Below are 25,377 nucleotides of genomic sequence, written 5' to 3'. Positions count from 1 at the left end.
GTTGCCAATGAACATTTCTTATCACAGTGTTCTGTGATTCGCCCTACAAGTCAATCATCCATCTCAGATGTGCTTGATAGAGGGTGTATTCAACCCTCCCCATAAACATTCACTGAACACCACTAACCATTCCCCACTGGATTGCGACATGGTCTGGATAGTGTTTGACCTGCAGACTGTTGTTTGTGCATTTTACTGACCTGTCAATCATCCTTGGACCCTGATTTTGAAGTACCTCCCCCTCCCCTTCAGACTGCAGTTCTAGCCTTGGAAATTTTGACATGACATTCTGCCTCTATGTACAATGGGTGCCTCCTCCCTTGTGAACTAACTGTAACTAGTACCTGAAATCTCTGTCTGCTTGGTTTTACTCTCTTGTCAGCTTTCAGAAGCCCAAGACTCCTCCAAAGTAGACTGATCAAAAAGTTCCAAAATTCTGGGTTATTAGCATGTTCCCATTTTTCTTTTTAAGGCAGTTTGATGATAATACCTTTCCAGGTCACAGAGCTTTTCAAATGTGTCAACTACAGTCATGTGTCAGTTTCTTAGAATGTTCAGCTGCTGCACACACCTCATTTCCCTATCTGAAGAAAATGTTCAGAGTTATCCCTTAGCAGGTTTACTTTCTTCCTCGAGGGACAGAGTTTGGACTTAGCTAAACTTAGCAGGTTTTCTGTTAGCCATTTTCCTAGTGAACAGTAGCCATGTTGGATCCTTCTGACCCCACAGTCCCCAAGCATGTCCTTCTGCACAAGTGGCTGTTACATTTGCATATTTGGAATTATGGTTTCTGTTGATTTGAGTTTTCACTCCACCTGTTTTCCTTTCTTCACCAGTCAGTGATCTATTGTTAAAGTCTCTTTACACAAACATTAACACCGGGGGATCTAAAGAGCCATTTTCATGGTGCAAAGTTTCTGTTTGACTTGCCACCTCTGATTTCTTTGATTTTTTTAAAAAAGTAGTAGTTGTCTCCAGAGTAGACTGCTGCTGTAGTCATACACACTTGCCCTATGCTTTCATTTCACTCCCCCACTGAGTTTGCCCTGTGGGTGCAGCCATTGCTAACCTCAGACTGAGAGCACACAGCAGCCCTTGTATGTGGACTTTTTCTTTTACTTGGTTCATGCAATGCACCAACCTAACAGGAAAAGGGCTTGGTGAGGAGGCGATTACTTCCTGTTATGATTAATTGTTTGTAACCAGGCTGGTGACTCTAGAGAGCTCATTCCATGGTGAGGGGAAAAGGCAAAGTGTCCTGTCCCTGGAGCTTGCTGAGGGTAGGTGGGGCCACCAAGGGGCCATTGTTTAACAGAGTCCAGTGATGGGACTTAAGTGCTTTGCCTGTAGGTTGGCAAGTATTGACTGTCTGTTTCCCATTGTTCTCACAGTGTCAGTCAAGGCTCCCAGTGTGCTAGATGCCAAGCAACCTCTTATGCACTTGACCCATCCTTATCACTCATTCCTTTCCCACAGGGATGCCAGATCTTTAGCCTAGCCCTTTTTAGGCTAGGTGTCTCCTTCTGTATTGTTTCTGGTCCTTGGGATAGATGATGGTCTGGGGACATTATGTCCAGTATAGCAACATGGTGGTTGAGAAAACAGCAAATAATGTGGAGTTTCTTCCTTATTTTCAGTCTATCTTATTATTTTGAGACAGTATCTCTCACTGAACCTGGAGCTTGCTGATTAGGCTAAGCTGGTCTGCAGCCTCAAAGATCCTCCTGTTTTCACCTCTCCAGTGCTGGGTCCTGGGGATTTGAACTTATATCTTCATGCTTGCTCAGCAAGCACTTTACTAATGGAGCCATCTCCCCAGTCCTGTCTACAGAGTATGTTTAATAAGCCTTGCAGAAAGGCTTTAGGTACAGTACTAATTGGGCAACCTCAAGTGTTGGGGCCCCAGCTTCTTGGTCCTGTCCCTGCCCCCAATCTGTGATTTGTGCTGGCAACGTACCCCTCCCCCAACAGGGCTCCATCTGAAATTGGCCTTAAAAGTTCAGAGTTTGGGAGGAGTGGCCTCATTGAGAGGTCTTCCTGCAGTTTGCTATTCTGCATCCTATTTACAGCTCTCACCTGCTTTTATTGGGTTATTTGTGAGTCTCACTCTCATTCTCTGAGAGGAAACTGGAGGAGGGAGAAAGCCCCTGCTTTAGATGTCATGGAAAACCCATTTTTACATGTGCCTCTCTGCTATAACATAATCTGCTTATGAATATTTGGGTGTGGCTTTCCATTAAGTTCTTCAGCTAGAAGCCCATCTTTTCTGTTCCCATGTTCCCATTTATTGCCACAGTCTGCCATGTTCTCTTAGGGAAATAAGGGCCAGTGGAAGCTGACTGGAGTTTTTCAAATGCATAGAAATAGCAGGGCATGCTCTCTCTCTCTCTCTCTCTCTCTCTCTCTCTCTCTCTCTCTCTCTTTGTGTGTGTGTGTGTGTGTGTGTGTGTGTGTGTGTGTGTGTGTGTGTAGTGACCTCTAAGGACCCTACTCCAGAACTACTACAGAATCTGTAGGGTGAAAGTGGAAGGTTAGTTAGTGGAGTTAGTGGTTGTAAGTAAATGACTAAAGCAAATTGCTGCTCATTGGCAGCAATTAAAGTGCAAATCTACCCTTTAGAAGGTAGTTGGGAACCGATGTAGCTTTTTGTAATGGGTGAGAATGAACAGCTGACTGATAACCAGGGCTCTTTGGTGAAAAGTGCTCTGTTTCTAATGTCCTTGGGGTGTGTTCTGGGAAATGGAACTGGACCTTGGTAGAGAGTTGGTTTGGCTACAGGTCCCCAGTGGCATGGGGAGCGCCCAGGCTCTGTCCTCAGTGATGTGGGGGATTTCCAGATTGGTTCCCAGTGGTATTGGGTGGGAGACTCCCCAGTCTCCATTTCAGTGGCATGGAAAAGTTCCAGGCAGAACTTGTTTAACTGCATTTGGGTCACAGAAGCAGGCTGTCAAGAGTGAGGTGTGGCCTCCCTGAAGGGAAGGTGTCTGTCCTCAGAGTCCCGAGGGCTGTTCCTCTTCTGGGCTGGTGTCTTGTAGCAGGTTCTCAGCATCTGTTCTTTACTTTTGGCTAATTTTAGTCATCTGGGTGGTGGCTCATATCTGTGACATCAACACTCAGGAGGCTCAGGTAGGGGTTGCTGTAAATACAAGGCTCAGAGTGACACCTCAGTCTTCATTGCTATCATGGAAGACACCTTCTCCCTTTGTCTGTGGCTGTTGTTTGGAGATAAGGTCTCAGCTTTGTTGTATGCATGTTTATGTATGTATTTGCAGTAGCCCCACAGTACTGGTTATCTACGGGCATGCTTACTATCCTGACTCGATTCTATTTTATAACACCTTGTTAGCTCCTATCATACAGCGCTGTAATGCCATGCCAGTTTTGAGTCATGGTCTATGTAAAAATATCCATACCTGTACAGCCTACAAGTGTTGGGATTACGGACAAGAGCCATTCCCCAGCAGTGTACGATTATCTAAAAGATTAAAGCTGCAAAATTGAGTTGCCCAAGAAAGAATGGATGCTGAGAGCCTGCCATTGGATATCTGTTCATGAGGTGAGCAGCCCTCAGGACTCTGTGAGGACACCTTGCCTGCAGAGAGCTCACATCCTGTTGTTTGAACAGCCTGTTTCTATACAGTGAGGCTTGCAACCTTCCCTGACTCCCTATGCTGATCACTTTTCTGTCATGATCTTTCTTTCCCTTTGTGGCCTTTATCCAAGGTGAAAGAGAGAGTTCAATTAGCCTACCTTGCATTTTCTGGAACACAGGTCACAACATAGGGAAAGAATTATGGAAATGTTTTGCAGGACATATTTTGACTTCTTTGGGTACTTCTGCTATTTATACCCAATTTAGTTAAGATGTGATTAATGGAGAAAAATTTTGTTTTCTTATCAGAGCATGAAGATGAACTGGACCAAGAATTTGAGCTGGAGAGGGACACTCTATTTGGAGGATTGAAGAAGGTACAGAGTGGATAGTGACTAGCTTTCTGATGTTTAAAACATGCCAGTGTTTTGCCTTGCCTTGTGTGATGAAGAGTGCTCGGTGGCAATTTGGAGCTGTGTGTCCTTACTGTTGAGAAGGTAGAGCATGTTGTGTTTGACAAAGCCTCAGACTAGATGTTATCTTTTTCTTTTTTGGAAGTGCTTGGGTACCAGCTCCTCCTCTTACCCTGGAGCGATGTCATGTTTCCACTTTGCTCCCATCAGAGCATCTGTCTTAGTCAGTGTTCTATTGCTGTGAAGAGACTCCATGACCAAAGCAGTTCTTATAAAGGAAGGCATTTAATTAGGGGCTTGCTTACTGGTTCAGAGGTTCAGTCCATCATGGCAAGGGAGCAGCATGGTGGCACACAAGCATTCTCGGTGCTGGAGAAGTAGCTGAGAGTTCTACATCCTGATCCATAGGCAGAGAGAAAGACTCTGTGCTTGGCATGGGTTTCTGAAACCTCAAAGCCCAGCCCCAGGGACACACTCCCTCCAACAAGGCTACTCCTCCTAATCCTTCTTAAATATCGCCACTTATGATGACTAAGCATTCAGATATATAAGATTGTGGAGGCCATTCTTATTCAAAGCACCACCTCCTTCCCTAACAGGACCCCGTATCAATGTTGACTTAGGTGGTGGAAGATTCAGGGCAAGTTGATGGTGGGATTCAAGCCAAAGCCACATCTAAATGGTGGAGTCATCTGTTTTCAGTGTCTAAGTGCTCAAAGTGCTGAAGTGTTTCAGTGTTAAAAGAATGTCACCAGACACTTCACCCTTACTCCCTGTATATAGTTTTCCCTTACTGAGACCAGCTGCTCTCGTGGTCTGGTTGGGGACCATAAATGGCACTTCATCTTCTGAATTCCCTACTTCCTAGCAAGTGTTTGGAGGCAGTCATTTCCAAAGGGCCACTGTCTACCCTGTCCTGAGGCCTGTACCCAGCTTCCACTCTGGCTGTACAGAGGCCATGTATTAGATGCCAGGCTGGTGTTTGCCTGGCCCTGTGTGGGGTGTGCTTTCTGGCATTTGTTGTTCTACCCCCTGGACATTTCCATGAAAATGGCTCAACCAGTAAAGCGCTTGTCATATAGGACTGAGGACCTGGGGCAGTTAGAAAAGAGCCGAGTGTAGGGCTGGTGAGACGGCTCAGCATGTAAAGGTACTTGCTGCCAAGCCTAATTACCTTAGTCCAAGCCCTAGAACCCACACAAAGCAAAACAAAACAAAACAAAAATAACAAAAACAAACAAACAAACAAACCAAACCAAAACAATCCCCCCAAAACCAAAACAAAGCAAAAAACAAAAACTGGCTCCTACGATTTGTCCTCATTGTCTGACCTTTACATATGTGCTATGGTGTACACACACACACACACACACACACACACACACACACACACACACACATTTCCCCATACTTATACACACATGTTCACCCAGATACACAAGCCCTGATAAATTGGTTGTAAATTGGACTTGTATCTGCATCCCATTTTCTAGATGGTTCCATCTCATGACAGCTCTTTAAGAATATAGGATCAGTAGCTTATGCTGCTTAAAAGATGAGGCAACTGGGCAATTTTTCTCCCTGTGGGATCTGAGTAGTTGGGAGGTAGCCCTGTGGGTCACTGTGGATACCGCATCACTGTATCTCTTACAACAGCATCACAGGCATTTCACATAATACAGAATTGTTTGCCAGAGGCAGAAATAATTAGACCTATGTTTGAGCAGATGACTCAACTGAAGAGAAGTGTAAGGAAATGAACTCAGGGTCAGGGGCTGACAGATTTTGAAGGGAACACAGGCTTTGTTGTCAGGACCAAGCTCAGCCCTGTGGTCCATTGCTATTTCTAGACGAAGAAGCTTTGCCACCACAGCCTTCCTGGTTCCCATTGTTTCATTAGGTCCTGCCAAGGCCCAGGGTTTGGTTCCTGATAGCTCTCATAATGGCCTGCATTGGGGGCACATGTGTGTAGGCAACCCTGGCCTTGGTGAAGTTCTCAATGCTCAGAGTCACCCCATGGAGTCACCTGACGGCCATCTAACTCTTTAGTATACCGAGTATACTAAATGTCACATTGCATATCATGTAGGTGGCTTGGAGTCCTAGAGTTAGAGACAAAAATTTGAGGCCTGGTAAGTTTCCAGAAGACAAAAGAGGTGAACACTTGTCCTTAGCACCTGGGCCCCTTGTTGGATATCTCCCCTGCTAAAATCTACAACAGATGCCAAGCAAATGTTGACCTTAAGCAGATCTTAGGACTGCACATGATGATACACGGCTGTGACCCCAGCATTCAAGGATGGGAGGTGGGAGGGTGGTGTAGCTTGGCTGTGTATATACCCTGTATCAAACCTCCAAGATGGTAGCTGTAATGGAGGTACACCATGAAGATTTTAGAAGTAGCCATGTCTACTGCCCCTCTAATGTCAGCCCATACTCTCTCTGGTTGCTAAGCTTCCACACTGTGCTGTAGACAGAGTCTGTTAGGGGAACCCCTAAACTTGGGCTGGCCAGGGAGGACTCCTACCAAGAGGAGTAGAGGATGGACAAGCTACATCTTAAAATTAGCTTATGTGTTTAACAAAGTGAAAGTTTTTGCTTTTCCTCTTCATTGATATTGGCACTGGGAGGAATGTGTTCCAGCTACTTTTTTCTATTACTTTACCCAGGGTAGCCCCAGACTTGCAGAAATGCTGAGGCCACTTTCAATAGTGTTGAAGTTACAGGTGTGCATTGACATTTAGATCTCCGTTTATTTAGCGTATGAATATTTGAGAGCAGAGATACAGACAAACTGTCACCACATGTCCCAGAAGCCCAGTAGGACTAGGACATTTAGAGGTATTAAAACACTCCAGGATACACTTGGACATGTAAAGACAAAGCAGTTCCTGAATAAAGACTTATACTAACACTTACATAAGGAGAGTAGGTATAAAAACCTTACATTAAAACCACATGGTTAGCCTTGCCAAAAGGCAAGACCTCAAAAAATTTGATATGTACTCAGGTTTGTTCCTCTCCACGGAAATCTTTAGTAAAAGGCGAAAGATTTATACGGTCTGAAGAGAAACCAGAGCATGAATTGATGAGGTTTAGCAGTGTCCACTAGTAACAGCAGCTCCTAGTACAGTGACGGTGACTTTCTCAGTCCCAGAAACTTTACACTGCATTGTTTATAAAGTAAACCAAGTTGTTTTAGCTGGAGATGTTGAGTGAAATATATATACATATATACACATACATATATATATATATATATATCTTCAAAGATTCTATTGCGTGCAAGGAATTATGGGTATGCAAATGAGACGTCTTACCGGGCTTTGAGGTTCCTCAAATACCTGGTTCACAGCAAACCACACAGCCACCTTAAGGGGGCGGAGCGGAGGGAGGTCTGGATTTACTGGTTCAGTCGCAGGAACTTGCTTGCATTTCTTGTGTTTATGAGGACTTTAAGTATGATTTCTGTTTCTTTTCTATAAAGCCTACTTATTTCAGAGTAATTATATGCCTACACGAAGTTGCAGCAACAATAACAAACCTTACTGGGGAGTTCACATCCCTATAGAGGAGAATTCTGTAAACGGGGAACCCAGTCAGATCCATGTGGGTATGTGCAGCTCGTTTAACAGTTGCACCCTAGGTAGAGAAGCTTGAAGAACTACTTTTGACTTTCCTTCCTCAAACTCACAGACTCACTCTCTAGCCAAGGCTGGCCTCTAACTCTTCTTGCCTCAGCCTCCCAGGTGCTGAAATTACAGGCATGTATCACCATGTGGGACTTTAAACTCACTTTTGTGAAGGTCAGATGACTTTCTGAGCAGAAACCAAATTCTCTGGATATAAGGGCCCGAGGGACAGTCCCCAAGGACTGGAAATGTTTAATTTCTCCATGTTACAGGGACACACACTGTTTCTTTGATATTCTGGAGAGCTGACATGATATGTGTGAATCAACAGCGCTCTCCCCCCACCCCCACCCCCGCCCACTCAACAGGGTTTCTTTGTGTAGCCTTGGCTGTCCTGGAGCTCACTCTGTAGACCAGGCTGGCCTCGAACTCAACAGAGCTCTGCCTGTCTCCCAAGTTCTAGGACTAAAACTATGCAGCATCACCACTTCCAGACTTAAGAGCACATTTTGTAGGGGAGGCATGGGTTTGTGCAATATGATCTGTAGTCATTGTGCGTCTACCTTTTTTTTTTTTTTTTTTTTTTTTGAGACAGGATCTCATGTAGTCCAGGCTGGCCCCAAGTTCACCATGTAGCTGAGGAAGTCTGTAAGCATTGGATCCTTTGCCTGTGTCCCCTAGAGCAACCCCCTAGAGCAATGGTTCTCAAACTTCTTTATGTTGTGACCCTTTATTGCAGTTCCTCATGATGTGGTGCCCCCAACCATAAAATTTTCATTGCTACTCATAACTGTAATTTTGCTACTGCTATAAGACCCACAGCTGTCTTAAATTACATAGTTTGGGTCGTGATTCCCAACTTTTATATCAGTCTCATTTGTGACTTAGACTTAACAATTCTCTCCAAATGCCTTGGAGAAAACATGGTCAGTGGGAAGTGTGTGTGTGTGTGTCTCCTGGTCACACACATGGCATGGTCCCTCTGGTAATGCCTTTTCTCCTGGTCACACACATGGCCAGGTCCCTCTGATAATGCCACCTCTTGTTATTTCCTTCTAGGACTCGACTGACTTTGAGTGGAACTTCTGGCTGGAATGGGGGAGGCGGAGCCTGGTGTGGCTCTTACTTGGCCATGCAGCTGTGTCTCAATTGGCCATACTGCTGGCGAAGAAGGTACGAGTCCATTTGTCATGTGCTTTTAAGCTTTGGGTTTGATGAAGAGGCCTGAGCCATGAATCAGGAAACTTCGTATCAGTGGGGAAGCCTGGGGACAGTATTAGGTAAAGTGATACTTCAGTTGAAGGTGTCTTTCTATCTTGCCCTTCATTGACTTCCTCCAAATTATCTCCTAAAACCACTGAATACGAAGGTTTCAGAATGAACAAACCTTCATTCCTAATGGAATGGTCTAGTGAAGACTTGCTTGCTTGGGAGAATGTGTATGGCCTCACATTTCAGAAGAGATTATTGCTAAGAAGTGGAGACAAGTGGATACCAGACATAAAGCAAAAGATACCCAGCCTACAATTGACAACCCCAGAGAAGCTTGAAACCTCTTCCAGAAACAGATGGAAGCAGGTGCAGTAATCCACAACTTATCATTGGGCCAAGCTCCTGGAGTATAATTGAAGTGGGGGATAATATGAGCAATAATATGAACAAAGGAATCAAGACCATGAAGGGGAAACCCACAGAATCAGCTGACCTGAGCTAGTGAGAGATCCCTGAGTCTGGTCTGACAAATGGGGAATCTGCATAAGACTGAACTAGACTCCCTTAATATAGGTGACAATGGTGTGACTGGGAAAACATATGAGGCCACTGGCAGTGGGTCCAAGATCTAACACCAATGCACAGACTGACTTAGTGGAGTCCATTCTATATGGAGAGATACCTTGCCCAGCCTAGACACAGTGTGGGGGTGGGGAGGTGTCTTGGTCCTGCTTCAACTAGATGATGGGACAGACTTAGTAGACTTTCTGTGGGAGGCCTTACCCTCTCTGAGGAGCAGATGGGAGGCAGAGGTAGTGGGGAAAGTGGGAGGGAAGGAGGGGATGGGAGCTGGGATTGGAATGTAAAAAATAAATTAATAAAAAAGGTGTAAATAAAAAAAAAAAAAGAAGTGGAGACAAATGGGGCTGGAGAGACAGCTCAGCAGTTACGAGTACTGGCTGCTCTTCCAGAGGACCTGGGTTCTGTTTCCAGCACCCACATGGTAGTTTGCAGTTGTAGTGGTTAGTTTTATGTCAACTTGACACAAACTAGAGTCATCTGAGAGGAGGCAGTCACTTCTGGCCTCCCAGCCTGTGTCTCCTCGGGTCTGCAGTGGAGATGGCCTCTGGGGACTGGATTGCTAAGCAGTGATGCCTGCAGGTGGGCAGAGAGGAGGACCTGGTGGCAGCTGCCCTTGTCCTCTGGTATTTGCTCCTGGGAGTTTTCTATGTGGTATTCAAGGAAGAATTGAGGCAGGTTGGGAGGTGGCTTAGTGGCAGAGATGTATTTGTACCTGTATTTGTGTGCTGACAGGTTCCAGTCCTGCAGGATCCAGGTGAGTCTGGGCTTGTGACTGTGTGCTTCTGAACTGCTCCTTTCAGGCTGGTCAGGGCATAGAACTGGATTGTTTGGAGCTGGATTGCTTTCATGGTGTGTGTGGGGGCGTGTGCTCAGCTAACTGGAAAGCCAGAAATGAAGCAGTGTTGATCACTGAGCCATGCCTGGCATGGTGGTGGCTATCCTGTCTGCAGTAAGTGCAGAGGGCAAGGAGTAGTGTGCTGGCCATCTTGGAGTCAGAGCCCTCCCGGGAAAAGCCTTGCAGTTCTGGCCTGGGAAGTGGAACTATCTTGTACAGCTTCCTGTGTGGTGTGCTCTCAGGTCTGGGCAGGCAGGCAGACTCAGCTAAATCTGCAGAACAGATCCTGTGCTGGGGAGGAGGCAGAGTGAGAGCTGAGTCATCTCCCTGTGTGTCTCACCCTTGTGTGACCGAGGCTGGGCTGTGTGTGAGGCAGCTGGCTGGCAGGTCTCCTTGGGGCTGGGCCACAGTGCTTCTTTGTATGCCTGTTTGGCCTTTCTGTGAGTCTGGACTGCAACCTTGGCCTCATTAGTCCCAGCCTCTCACCACCTGGACCAAGTGTTCCTCAAGGCCTTCATTGGCAGAGTTGTTTTTGGTGTTTTTTCAGGGTGGAAAGATTTGGGCTGCAGCTGCGTTTACTTTGCTGCCCTCTGGGGCATTTTGAAGCTGGGCAGTGCAGTGGGGGTGGGAGGGGGTGGGAGGTGGGGATGGAATGGGGCAGGCGTCGGTTGGCTTCTGGTCACAGCTCTGACTCCTAAAGAATGTTTCCCACCTCCACCCAGGGTGGCCACCACCTCCCAATGAGGGCAAGGCTACTTCTAGGAGCTGAGTTCTCCCTCCTCTTCCTCCGCCTTCTCCTTCCCTGCCCCCTTTCCCCTTCTCCCTTCCTGTGGTCATGTAAACTAATAATAAATACAGCTGAGATTAAATACCTTTCCTTCAGGTCAGCCCCTCTCTGGGTTTCTTCCAAGCTTTGTGAGGAGACCCAAGGAGGTTGAGTAATGGCTGTGCTCTGGCTATGGGTCTGTTATGATTGGATGTTGTGGGAGTAGGTCACATTTGCCTCTATTCTCTCATGCCTCTGTGCTTCTCCACCACCCCAGACACCGTGTGCTCTGCCCTCAGAACTAAAATGTCCCTGTAGGAGCTCTGAGAAGGCTGGCCGTGTTTTTGTTGGTGTGGTCTGGCTTGAGAATGCCATGGTTAGTCGTGGCCCCATGGCTCAGGTCTTCACTGCAGAGTGTGCACAGGGCTGAGGAACTGGCCCTCTGGGGTTGGCCCTTCATGGGGTGAGTGGCCTCTTCCTGAGGAGTGTCAGATGTACATATAAATAAAACCTCGTGCACTGATGTTTCTCCTGGAACAGGCTTCACTCCCTCCATTAAAGCTGGTCTAATGAGATGAAGCTCCCTGGATAAAAGCCCACTGCCAATTACTCCCACGAAGAGCTGGGTGGGGTGCTTCTGTCTGGACTCAGATTGTGGCAGATTGCTTTTTCTTCTTCTGGGGAGACTTTATTTATGTATATACTTTTCTTACTTAATTTAATATTTATTTATTTCAGTACTTAGCTGCAGTTGAAATAAAACATAATAAGCCATGTCCTTTTCTTCTCAAACAGTGCTTCACTGAGTGGTTTCTTGCCAGATGTGTTCTGATCCAGTAGCAGTGGGAGTACTGACCCAAACGCTGGGCTCTCGTTCCTCCTTACAGACAAGCAAACAAGGGCATCTGAGGCACATCTGGCTACCACTTAGTACCTGAAGCACAAGTACCTGAAGCAGACACAGAGTGGTGTGAAAGGGGCCATTGCCAGAGTGTTTTCGAAGGGTCCTGACTGCTGTGAAGGTTTGGAGTATATAGACTTCAGAAGAAAGGAGGGCAACTCTGGCTTTGTCTTTGGTGCTGATTCTAGCCTGGGCACAGGTCTCATGGTTAGTTAGTGTCATCTCCAGTGTGACAGAGGTGACAGACAGTACCTTCTGTTAGGGGCATCTTCTCTGAGGCTGCTGCTGGGCTTCTGTGGACCAGTGGGTATGAGTGGAAGCAGGTGACAGGTCATGAGCTGGAAGTGATGCCGTTGTCTGCACTGGCGGGGAAGAAAGCCTCTCTAAAGAGTAAGGTGGAGAGTACTGAAGTGATGGCTCAGAAATTAAGAGCACTGACTGCTCTTTCAGAGGTCCTGAGTTCAATCCCCAGCACCAACATGGTGGATTACACCCATCTGTGATGGGATCCAATGCCATCTTCTGGTATGCAGATGTACACGTAGACAGAGCATTCATATACATAAAATACATAAATAAATCTTTAAAGAGTAAGGTAGAGTATGAGGCGTGGAAGATGGTAGACTGATGGGAGATGCCATTATGTATATATGTTTCTCATTTTGGTTAATGAATAAAGCACTGTTGGCCAATAGGAAAGGAAGATAGGAGGGATTAGGAGACAAGGAGGAAAGAGGAAGTAGTAAGGAGGAGTCAACATGGAGAGTCTGGAGAGAACAGAACCGCCATTCCTCCGCTCTCAGTAAGACCACGTGGAAATACATAGAAATGGGTTAATACTTAAGACAGAGCTAGCCGATAAGAAACAAGTAACTGGCCAAAGCATAATATCAAATACAGAGTCTCTGTGCGTTATATGGGGCTGGCGGGGTGGCGGGATAAGACTGGCAACGGGAGGAAAAACCTTACTCCGTACAGCAGACTTTCACATTTGTCTTCTGTCAAGTTAAATCTGAATACTTTGGGAAGCTTACCCATCCACCCATCTATATACTACCACATTCATCTATTGTTCGTTATGTGTTTACCTCTCCACCACCCATCTATCTATCCACCCATCCATCCACCCACCTTATCCATTTCATTAATCTGTCTACTCATCTATCCATTTACTCAGCTACCCATCCAACAACCCTATTTATTTATCCACCCACTCACTACCATCCACATACCCATATCATACCCACCATCCACTCATTGATCCATCTTCTACAACTGTCCATTCACCTGCCAATCTCCACACTCCTTCTCCAATCATTTTTACCCAACTATACACACTAACTACTAACCCAAATTTATTCACTTATCCAACTCATCCATACATACATCTATCAATTCACTCATATCCAGCCACCCACTTTCCCACCCACTGATTCACCCATCAACATCTACCTATCCACCCACCTATCCACCCTTTCCTTTCTCCCACTCAACAATTTATTCTGTCATTTAGTATTTGTGTTAGGTACCATGATAGATTCTGGTTTTACACTCATGCAATTTGAACAAGAAATGATTTTAGCTTACATGACCAGCTGGGAAACTGGTCATGGTCCATTCTGAGAAGTAGATCAGTGGCCCAAGTTGCAGTGGAATGTGGCATGGTGTCTGCATGCCTCCATTTTCTGTGATGTGTACTGCATCCAATCAAAAGGCCATGGTGATCTCAGTCTGGCTTCAGCTCTGTTAAGTAAGTCTTTGTTTGTTTGTTTTTTGTAACATCTTGAACTTTTGGAAATTTCCCATTTTACTTTTCATCCATCAAAAAACTGAAAGCCTTGGATCATGTTTGCTCCCATAGAGTTCTTTCAGCTGATCTGACCAAGCATCACATCCCTTGGGCTCTTATTCCCATTGCTGGAGCACAATGAGATAGTACTTTCCAGAAAGGCTCTGCTGAAACTTGGGAACCGCAGAGATACTATTGGGGTGCGGAACATGAACCCCTGTTGGTGATGAACAAAGGCAGACCAGAAAGCTGTTTGTACTGCTAGACATGCAACTGGCATGCCGCCAGCTAGTGCTCCATTGGGCATACATTCATTCCTGGGAAACAAGAAGTGATTTTTAACACCAAAACCCAGTACAGAGAGATGTGTTTATCTGATTTACTTGAAATAACCCTAACTTGCAAACATCAGAGATGACCTTCAGCTGGGACACGATTAAGCAAACTGTGACTGTCCATACCATGGAAAACCCTGTAATACAAGTGTGAGAATGGTGAGACCATGGAAAATGCTTCGATGAGAGTGAAAATGGTGATGCCACAGCAACTTAGTCGAGTCTTTGGCAGCATGCCATATGATTTCTTTATGGAAATGGAGAAGAGATTAATGGATGGGAGGCAGGAATGGTAAGGGGAGCATGAAATGGGTGTGGATGTTCTAGATGTTTGTTATGGTGGACATGGAACCTACATGTGTGGTAGAATTGTGTAGAAGGTAGGCACAAAACTGGAGAAATCAGTAAGTTTGGTGGATTGTAGTTATATCCATGTCCTGGTTATGATAATGTTGTTTGGTTTTGTAAAAAGGCTACTTTTGGGGGAAACTGAGTGAAATACAAAAGGCACCTGTCTTTGTCATTTATTATGAGTGCACATGAACCTATGACTATCTTAATAAAAATCCCAATTAGAAAAACACAGTGCAAGCCTGAGGATACAACTCAGTGTCCCTGAACATGCCTGAGGACCCGAGTTAGATTCACAGAACCTACTTTAAAAATCTGGATTTTGTGGGTGAGGGAGACAGGGGGTTCCTAGGACTCACTGGCTGGTCAGCCTAGCCTGCTTGGCAGGTTCCAGGCCAGTCTCAGAGAGGCTCTGTCTCAAAAAATAAGTGGTGAGCCAATGAGATGTCTCAGCTGTACTTGCCTCCAAGTCTGATGACCTGAGTTTGATCCTTGGGATCCACATGGTAGAAGGAGAAAACTAACTCCCATAAGTTACCTCTCACCTCTACACAAGCAACCTAGCATGAACATATCTGCATGTATGTGCACACACGCACGTGTGTGCACATACACACACACATATACACATCAATAATAATAAATGACATAAAATACTAAAAATATAAAAAAATAAACAAAGGTAGATGGCACCTAAGGAATGACACACCCAAGACTGACCTTCCAAACACACATGTATACATATGCATGTATACCCACAAACATGTATGCACACACATATAGTCACAAAAGGAAAAATGTGTAAAAGTGTATTTGCTTAAAATTCAAGTTCTAAATTAGAAGCTTTGTAGCTCAATAATGAGGTTGATTTTCTTTTTCCCCTCTATTTCCTTGGTTGTTAAGTAGATGGGTGTCAACCTAGAGCTACAGAAGCCCAGATGTATGTGTGGACATTTGGGGGGTGTCATGGGAGGTGATGGAAGCTTTGGGGAAGGGTTTGGATTCTTGTGCTTTCTTTCCTAGAGATCAATAATTACCAACCATAGTTCTCACTTGATTCTCATTTAAGTGAACTGGGCCACTTTGACTTCTAGGTGGGTGTGCTGGGTAATTTTAAGTCAACCTGACACAAGCTAACCTCATCGGAGGGGTGAAAATGCCTCCATAAGATCTGGCTGTACACAAGTCTGTAGGGCATTTTCTTAACTAGTGATTGATGGGAGATGGCCCAGCCCATTGTGAATAGAGCCATCCCTGGGCCAGTGGTCCTGACTTCTATAAGAAATCAGGCTGAGCAAGCCAGGAGGATCAAGCCAGTAAGCAGCATCCCTCCATGCCCTCTACATCAGTTCCTGCCTCCAGGTTCCTGCTCTGCTTGAGTTCCTGTCTTGACTTCCTTCAGTGATGTACAATGATATAGACTTGTAAGACTAATAAACCCTTTCCTACCCAAGTTACTTTAGTCATGGTGTTTTATCACAGCAATAGAAACCCCAAGATAGTGGGCTTTAACAACCTGAGTCAGGGGTCTGGAGAGACAGATCAGTGGTTAAGAGTACTTGCTGCTCTTGCAGAGGACCTAGGTTCAGTTTTTAGTGTCCACAACCACCTGTAACTCCATTTCCAGGGGATCCAACACTGTCTTGTGGCCTCTCCAGGCACTAGGCATGTACATGGCACATAGTCATACATTCAAGCAGAGATTCATGTACATAAAAATAAATTGACCTTTTAAGAAACCAGAGACTGACATAGAATGTATGTGGCCAAAGCCCTGTGTATCTGCTCAGATCCTTGAGAACTTAGAAAAGAATTTTCTGGTCTATTTAATGACAAGTTAGAAGCATTGTTTCAGGATAAAACAGTGTGTGTGTGTGTGTGTGTGTGTGTGTGTGTTTATTATTTTTGAAAACTTAAAACAGTTTATGTGATAGACTTCATATGTAGGAGATAGACAAGTGCTTGAGCCACACATAAGCACATCAGAGATTTGTGTGGGGTTGCTTAATCCTCTTCTTATGAACCTGCCACTCTGGACCCTTCTCTGTACCACCAATTCCAGATCTCAGCCTGTGTGTGGAAGGGACTATGGGCCTGTCCTGGTGTCAATTCAGGGCTGGCCATGCTGTATCTGGGTTTTAATGATGTTTGGGGTAGGTGGGGATTCCAATGCCATTTAACATTTTAAATTTGAGCGTGAGTATTTTAGTTGCATTCTGGTTCACACATAAGTTCTGCACAGCAAGAGGGTGTGTTAGTCAACACTTCTACTTTGCATCTTGATGTGTGTGGTTGGGAGGGTGAGGGCAGTGTGAAAGTTTGGGAATCTGAAGTCAGAGTAAGAGTGTTTCCATGCTGTCTCAGGACATCACCCAGTGTTGTCTTTCTGCAGGAGGGGAGTGGGGTGTGTTAGTCTGCACACAAAATAGCTGTTGTGGCTGCTGTCAAATCCATCATGGACTCCCTGGACAGTGCTGCTAAGTATTGCCGAAGCCTCTTTCAGTTCCAACTTGGAGCAGCAGCTTCTGTCTGTGGTGATTTTCAAATGAAGCTCAGCAAACAGGCTTTCCCCAAGCAGATCAAATAGCATCACTCAAAGTGTGACTGTGTGTACTGCATATGTGTGTAGTAGACATGAGTGCACAGGCTCCATAGCACACACTGTAAGTTGTGTTGAAAAGAACCTTTCCCCCGACTTGTTAAAACCATGTGCTACACCAAAATCAGTCTTTGGCAACCTTGTTTCTGGAAATTGGACTCTACCCAGAGGTGGGAGAGTTGGGGAAAGTCTGAGGTGAATTTATGTGGCTGTTTTCTGTGGTTAGCAAGATGGAAAAAAAACCACAAAAATGAACACTACATTTCTCTGGTTTTCTTGGAATGCAAAAGTGGCTGACTTTGTCTCACATTTCAGAAGTTCTCTTGGGTTGTAATATAGGAAGAGGAGTGTGTGGGCGACTGTTTAGAGAGGCCCACACCTAGGACAAGATGGGCAAGCTACACTCCAGGCCTGTCCTGTACCCGGTTCTCTCTGTCTCTGTCTCTGTCCCTGTCCCTGTCTGTCTGTCTGTCTATCTGCCTGCCTGCCTCTCTGGCCATACTGGGAACTGAACCTCTGACCGCATGTGTGTCAGGTAATCCCTGTCCACTAAGCTATGCTCTCAGTACTGTTTTGTTTTTAGACAGTCTCACTAAGTTGCCCAGTTAGATGTTCAGTTTGTGATCCTCCTGTTTTCACCTCCTGAGATGCTGCGAGGGCAGGCCACAGGCCACCAGGTTCAGCTCACCCCTTTCACCAGAAGACAGAGCCTCATGTATGGCGGCCAAGCCCTCTGTCAACTGAACTATAGACACAGCTCAGAAGGAGCCCTTACTTTGCATATGTGTATTAAATGTGGCTCACATGCACAGTGACCTTGTGAAATAGTCACTGCTCCAGTTTTATATGCAAACAGCTGCGCTGCAGAGAGCTTATGCAGCTTGCGGAAGATCATGCAGGTAGTTTGTGGAGATGCAAAGCTTCAAACTGTGCCAACACATGGACATTTAATATTAAAACCTGAGGGCTGGAGAGATGACTCAGTAGTTAAGAGGACCCAGTTCTCAGTAGCTCACAACAGTCTGTAACTCCACCATCTCCTGTGGGCACTACACACATGGTGCACATGTATGTATACATGCAGGCAAAAGAGACTGTACATATAAAATGAAATGGAAAAACCCCTTACTGCTTTTTTCTTTTCTTGATTTTTGGTAGAGCTAAGGACCACATCAAAGGCCTGGCACATGCCAGGCAAGCTCTCTCCTATTGAGATATGCTCATCTCTTCATGGCAGTCTTTTTTTATTGTGTATGTTTGTGCCAAGTGTGGGCATGTGTGGTCAGAGCACAACTTTGTAGAGTTGGTTATTTTCTTCCACCTTCACGCTGGCATAAAACTCATGTCACAAGACTCGCAACATTGGTGACAAGCAGTTTTACTGAACCATCTTGCTGGTCCTTTATTGCAGTTTGAAAAATTATTTATCTTTGTAGGGGTTTATATACATCTGATGTATGTGTGTCTGTGTGTAGGAGTACAGACACTTTTGTGTCACTAGGGATGTGTAGAAGTTACAGGACAACCTTTGTTGTACCTCGGGTTCTACCTGGGACAGGGTTTTTTGTTCACTGCTATGCGCTTCAGGCTAGCTGGCCTTCAAGCTTCCTCTGCCTCTGCCTCTGCCTCTGCCTCTGCCTCTCACCTCTCCATAGGATGCTGGGGTTCCAGATGCATGTGTGGCTTTGGTGGCTTCTGGGTATCTGAGCTTAGGTTGCCATGCTTGCACAGTAAGTGTTCTTATTCACTGAGTCATCTCTCCAGACCTAATGCAGTTTGTTTTTTTTTTTTAAAGATTTATTTATTTATTTATACAGATCTCATTACAGATGGTTGTGAGCCACCATGTGGTTGCTGGGAATTGAACTCAGGACCTCTGGAAGAATAGCCAGTTTTCTTAACCACTGATCCATCTCTCCAGCTCAGAAAGAATTTTGTTTTCTAGGTTTATTGAGACAAGATTTCTTTGTATTGCTTTGTATTGCTTTGGAGGCTGTTCTGGAACTAGCTCTGTAGACTAGGCTCGAACTCACAGAGATTCACCTGCCTGTGCCTCCCAAGTGCTGAGACTAAAGGTGTGTGCCACCAATACCAGGCTCCTATTGCAGTTTTAAAAAGAGGATTTAGCACTTGGATGTAGACAGAGGCACCATGACAGCAAAGATCTGTTAACCCACTGTCTGGTTAATCAGTGAAACAACTAAGTTACTTGCCAACTAAACAGAATACTATTCAGATTCTCTTGAAATGTGAAGAACATGTCAATCAGTTAAAGAACTTGACATCACAAAAAGTTGAGAAGATACATTTTTTTCTGTGACATAAATTTGATTGTGAATAATATGCTAATGGTGTTCAACCTTTGGCTTCATCTGGGTCATGCTGTCATCTAAAAAGTTTACACTCAAGGACTGCAAAATTGGGTTATGAAGAGAAACAAGAAAAACAAAATAAACAAACAAACAAAAAACCAAAACAACCAAGCCTAATGATCCTCAAGTGTGTTATGACTTTTGCTTGGGTTGCATCCAATGGGTGTCCTCAGTAGCACATGCACCAGTTGGATACTTCAAAAATATGTAGTTAGATATTTGACTTTAACTCTAAGACATCAGAAAGCCTTGGCATAGACATCCTGGGTTTTTCTAAGGCTCCCAGAAGTCATTCTCATTCAGGTTTCTGAAGGGCCTTGTCTGCAGGGTGTGGGGATGTGGTCTTCCCAGCTGGTGAGGCCCCCTATGTCTGTTCAGAACACAGCTGAGCATCTGACTCTTTTGGGATATGGTCCAAGAGGCTCTGAAGGCAAGAGAGTGACTGCTCGATTCCTGGTGGACCTGGCAGGGCAGTGAGAACAGGGTTTGGTTACTGGTCATAAAAGTTTGCCCTCATCCACACAGCTGCTTTCCTAGCCATACTCATGAACTCACCTCCTGTTCTTCTCTTTGGGACACCCTTCTACAGCACAGAGCCTGGATCATCATGGTCTATGGAATGTGGGCCTGCTGGTGTGTGCTGGGGCTTCCAGGCATGGCCATGGTCTTTCTCCACACCACCATCGCCTTCTGTGTGGCCCAGTTCCGGTCAGTGCTCTTGTCCTGGCTGTGTTCTCTCTTCCTGCTCTTCACCCTGAGGGTGCAAAGTGTGGAGGAAGTTAAGGTAAGTGTCTGCCTCCTATGCACCTTACCACAGGGCAGGGGAAGGCTCTGATCCAGTCCATATGTGGTCTTCACTCTCAGAACAACAGTAGCCTCTCCATGGGGCTCCGCCTAGTGGACATTCCGGTCACTGCATCTGTTCATCAGTCTGAGTTTTATGTCTGAGCCCTGTCAGGTTGTCCAGGGTCACCTTTTCTCCCAGTTTGGATGTTAATGGAGGATGACAGATGTCATAGGACCAAAGAGATAGCAACAGAGTTCTCCACTATCTAGATGCTTAACCCTGACTGTTGAGTGCTGTATGGTTTGTAGGGGCCATTTTCACTCATCTTCCTTATGACACACAACGTCTACAGTGGCCCTAAGACAGTCAGACCAGTGTCTTTATTTTCAGTTGACAGGACAGGCTTATTAACTAGCCACCGATACAGATAATCACAGAAGCACTTTGTATAGAAAGTGAAAGCACAGTGTTTTGCCTCAAGGTCACAGATAATGGGATGACATCTTGACAGACACAATTGTCTGTCAGCTGTGTGTTTGGGGGAGGTGGACATTGGGCAAGAGACAGTCTATATAGCTGTTGAGTGGTTAATTATGTGTACAGCCTGCCAAGTCCCATAGGGACCAAATTAAAACTCTGTCCTGATTCTGAAGCTTGTATATACTACCATAAAGTATTTCTTTTGGTGCTAAGGGCTGGACCTAGGGTCCCAGATTTGCAAGGCACCTGCTCTACCACCCAGCTACACAGCAGCACACACTGCTTTGGTTGCTGGTGGGATTTTAATTGACATTGCTTTGTACTCGACTCTCTTTCATTGCTCTGTCCCCAGGGAAGCCAAAGTCAGGGGTCCCCAGCCAGCTCCTGTGTGGGTTAATGCTGCCTTGGCCCTCACTCAGCGGCTGCCCTCCATTGTTGCTTTTGCAGAGGCGGTGGTACAAGACAGAAAATGAATACTACCTGCTACAGTTCACACTGACTGTTCGCTGCCTGTACTACACCAGCTTTAGCCTGGAGCTGTGCCGACAGCCCCCGCCTGCCCAGAGCACCTCCTGTTCCTTCCTGTGGTTACTGGCCTATGTCTTCTATTATCCTGTCTTCCACAATGGGCCCATCATCAACTTCCCGGAGTTCTTCAAACAGGTAGAGTCATCTGGGGGGGCAGGGCTGGTGTTGTATAGGTTTCTACCTTTTAGATAGTGAGTTGTGACCCCCAAAATGGGGTTGCATACTGAGTGTGGGATTCACCAAAAATTTAGGAACAGTAAAAAGCTTCTAAATGTACAACCAGAAATCACTCAAAGTCTAATGGGTAAAGAATTGGTGGTGTTTCTGGCAATGGCTGCCTTTCTTGTGTCATCATGAATATGGAGTAGAAAATGGCTTTTAGAATGTGACATCCTCTTGTGCCATACTTCCCAGAATACCTTGCTTAGGTTCCAGGCTATCCTATATTATGAGTTGCGGGTTTTTAAGAAACTGAATGGTGTAATAATGGAAAACAAAGACTTAAATATTTTTCTGCATCATGCCTTGGGATGTGAGTTCTAAGTTAGTGTCTTTGAACTGGATTGCATTAGAATTGGCTTTAAATTTTTGTTCGTGTGTGTGTGTGTGTGTGTGTGTGTGTGTGTGTGTGCGCGCGCGCGTGCGCAGGCACACATCAGCTACAACATGTGTGTGGAAGTCAGAGGACAACTATAGGAAACTGGTTCACCCCTGTCACCTTCAGGATCTGGGCATTGAACTTAGTGTGTGAAGCTTGTGTGCAAGCATCTCTACCCACTGAGCCATTTCACAGGCTCAGGGTTTGAGTTTAAAAGTTGCTGTTTGATTTGATGGCTAGAGTTCACTGAGTGAATTTTATAACAATCTTGAAATGGCCCTAAAGATACTTCTGCAAGCCTATCTTGCCAGATGAATTTTTACTTGAACCCGGGTGTGTAGAAATGATATAGGCATATCAAACTATTACTGCTAATGAATCTTAAAGACATTTATTTTAAAATCATTATTTGGTGTACATCCAGTTTCACCATTTATTAAAGACTGAAGCAAAATCACATACTAATGAGCTGGATTATTCGATTCACATAAAGAGTGAAGCCATGACTGAGCATGTTACAAGACATGGCACCTTCAGCGCTTTCAGCGTTGACCAATGTTTTAACTTTATTGCTGTCAGTGCTGAGAGGGCCGCTGTGTGTTGGAAAGACGTTCTACTGAAGGCCAAGACCTGGACTGTTGACTGTGTTTGTCTGTGCATCGTTTGTCTTTCAACTTAGGTGTGCTGTGGATCTGAGCACACACTTGCCTAGGCTTTGAAGTAATCTCAGTCTAAAGGTGGGGTGATTTTCAGGGGGCAGTGTCCACTTGGTTCATACCTGGCTACTGTGAGGTTTGGGTGGTAGCCACAGACAGCCATTGATAGACACCGATAGCTACTGATAGCCACCGATAGCTACTGATAGCCACTGCAGAGAAGGCCATGGAGGAGGAAGCTGGATTGTGACATTTCACTTGAAGAAGTAGGAAGACAGATGGCATGCCTGCTGCTCAGCAGATTGTGTGCTCTCTTACTCTGAGTGCTCATGAAGTAGCCCTGATGTGCACTCAATTGTTCTGGAGGCCAAGGTGAGAAAAAAAATCTAATTGAAGCATGTTGAAGGTGATGGGTGTTCTCACTCTGCCTGTGCCTTCTCTGCATAGCATTCTTGTCTTAGAAATCAGGTCAAGCCACCTTTGTCCTTCTACTTAGACTTCTCGCCTGACCCCAGCTAATCTCCTGGGACATACTTAAGGGAGTTTAACCCATGTGTTAGTACCTAAAACAGTGGTTTCCAAAGGTCATTGCCTCCACCAAAACACAGCCATCTTGAAGAAGAAAATATGTACAGACACACATAAACATGCATGTATACACAACAATGCATGTAATACATTACAACATACAGACACACAAGACACTTCAATGTAATACAGACATATACACAACACATGGATGCACATGTGTACACACAATGCCTACTTATACCCTCATATGACACACATGTATACACACATGCCTGCATATGCTTAGCATACCTATGCATGTATACATACAGCATACACACACAGCACATTGCTTGCATTCATATAGCTCACATTCATGCACTCACACACAGCACACAATGCATGCACTCACATATAACACACATGTGCATGTACACATCTGGAAGCAGTTTAGAGCACAGGGCCAGAGGTGTTGCTGTTTCTATGACAATGTGAAAGATGCCTGGTGAGGATAAATGAAGGTTCTTGCAAGCTGTTTATACTTCATCCTAAAACTCAAGAGCCACACATTCATTTGGAAGTCTGTTTACGTGATAGCAATAGCAACATTGTAGACTTGCCGGTGAAAGGACAGGCCTTTTCCCTGCAGACATCTTTGCGTTCCCGGCTAAGGTAGGCTTGCTTTGTGGTCCCCACACTTCAGCTTGGCTCCCTAGGATCATTCTTTGGTTATGAGGTGATTTTAGATCTGCATTTGAGATTGTGTTTTAGATAACTGTGTAAAAGACAGGTGGATTAGAGATGGCAGCTGACCTCAGAGTATGGTTGCTGGTCTGCAGCATCAGCACTATCAGATGTGAATTCTCAGGCTCTACCCCCAGGCCTATGACTGACTAAGTCTTTGGGTTGAGGCTCAATTCTGTGGCTTGCCAGGTGCCCCAAAGGGTGACTCTCGTGCTTGGGGAGGCTGAGAGCCACTGTCCCGGGTTTGTCTGAGGAGTTGGGTGGAGGCACTGCTGGCACAGGATTGGCACACTCAGACCTTCCACATCCTGCCTCTCGCAGTTTCCTTGACATTGTGAACTTGGCTCCTTCCCAATTTTCCAGCCAATAACTTTTGAACTAAACCTCTGCCCCATCCCTCCCGCGGGATGGATAGTAATTCTTGGGGAAGTAGGCTAAAGCCACTCAGAGGAAAGAGACTCTCCCCAACTGCGTCATATGTATGGGGAGCTTTGCCCAGTGGGAGTTGCACTTTGTTGAGATGCAAAGCCATTCTTCGTATTTCTCATCCCCTCTTTTCCAACTGCAGCCTTGAGGGGCCAATAGGAACAGCATGTAGTCAGGTCCCATGCCTGGTCTTCGGGAGTAGACTTTGAGGCCGTGGTTAACCCAAATCCTTAGCGAAAGACTGCCATTCCCCTGAGGACAACTGGGCTCTCCTATAGGGGCTCAGGATCTACTTGGGTCTTATTTCTTTCTGATATGTTTTAGTTGCCGAGAGTAGGGACTTTGGAAGGGCAAATCAAACCCTTTTATGGTCTGCCTATATTCATTAAAGCCATCTCAGAAAAATAAAATGCTCAGCAAGCCACAGGAAAATATTGAATATACTGAATAAAAAGCCAGGCAGGGTCTAGGGGAGGTTGCCCAGTGGGCAGAACACTTGCTTTGCAAATGTGAGACCTGAGCTCAGATCCCCTGAGCCCAGACAAAGACGGACATATATTGCACATCTTTAATGCCAAGGCTTGGTGGACTCCTTGGAAGTTCGTGACCCAGCTAGACCTGTGTACCCAAAAGTGAGCATGAGACCCTGTCTCAAGCTGAAGGCAAGGACAGACACCTGAGATTGTCCTCTGCCAAAGCATGTTCTACAGGAACACACACATATCACACACATTATACACACAAAGTACAAAAAGCCATGTAATTTCTGTATTTGCTGAGGGATTCTTGGGTGTTCTCCTCCTCTGTAATGAGGAAATAAGAGGGAAAGACTGGGTGGAGAGGAGGATGATCAATAATGGAAGAACTCTGGAATGCTGTGTGAGTAAGCAGCAGGACGTTTCACCACCAGGGGGCAGCAGCATCTCACATGGAAAAGAATGCAGAAGAGACAAGCAAGATACAGGTGAGAATTACAGAGAGGGAGGAGTGATGAGCAAAGGAGTCAAGACCAGACTGGAGAAACCCACAGAATCAGCTGACCTGAACAAGGGGGAGCTCATGCACCCCAGTCTGATAGCTGGGAAACCAGCATAGGACTGACCCAGACCCCCTGAATGTGGGTGTGTTAGGAGGCATGGGCAGTCTATGTAGCCTTTAGTAATGGATCAGTATTTATCCCTAGTATAGGAATGGACTTTGGGTGCCCATCCCATGTAGAGGGATACTCCCTCAGCCTAGACACATGGGGAAGGGCCTGGGCCCTGCCCC

At 45.5% G+C, this 25,377-nt stretch overlaps 1 protein-coding gene and 1 non-coding gene across 2 annotated transcripts in view; one reads left to right on the top strand and one right to left on the bottom strand.

The window, feature by feature from the left end:
* Positions 1-6,969: 6,969 nt before the first annotated feature.
* On the bottom strand, positions 6,970-7,087 carry LOC127224426 (U5 spliceosomal RNA). Its single transcript, XR_007834705.1, has one exon. It is a non-coding gene; the product is annotated as a U5 spliceosomal RNA (small nuclear RNA).
* Positions 7,088-8,708: 1,621 nt separating this feature from the next.
* The window catches only part of LOC127223886 (protein-cysteine N-palmitoyltransferase HHAT-like), a 77,337-nt gene continuing 60,668 nt past the window's right edge, over positions 8,709-25,377 (top strand). Inside the window, exons 1-3 of the mRNA XM_051186578.1 lie at positions 8,709-8,810; positions 19,969-20,163; positions 21,094-21,309. Coding sequence (XP_051042535.1) covers positions 19,987-20,163; positions 21,094-21,309 — 393 coding nt within the window. The 5' untranslated portion in view covers positions 8,709-8,810; positions 19,969-19,986. The remainder of the gene's footprint in view (positions 8,811-19,968; positions 20,164-21,093; positions 21,310-25,377) is intronic.

This window comes from Phodopus roborovskii, unplaced genomic scaffold (assembly GCF_943737965.1).
Source record: "Phodopus roborovskii unplaced genomic scaffold, PHOROB, whole genome shotgun sequence".
Lineage (NCBI taxonomy): Eukaryota > Metazoa > Chordata > Mammalia > Rodentia > Cricetidae > Phodopus > Phodopus roborovskii.
Note: the sequence above shows the minus strand (reverse complement) of the source record. Positions and strands in the feature narration are given on the sequence as shown.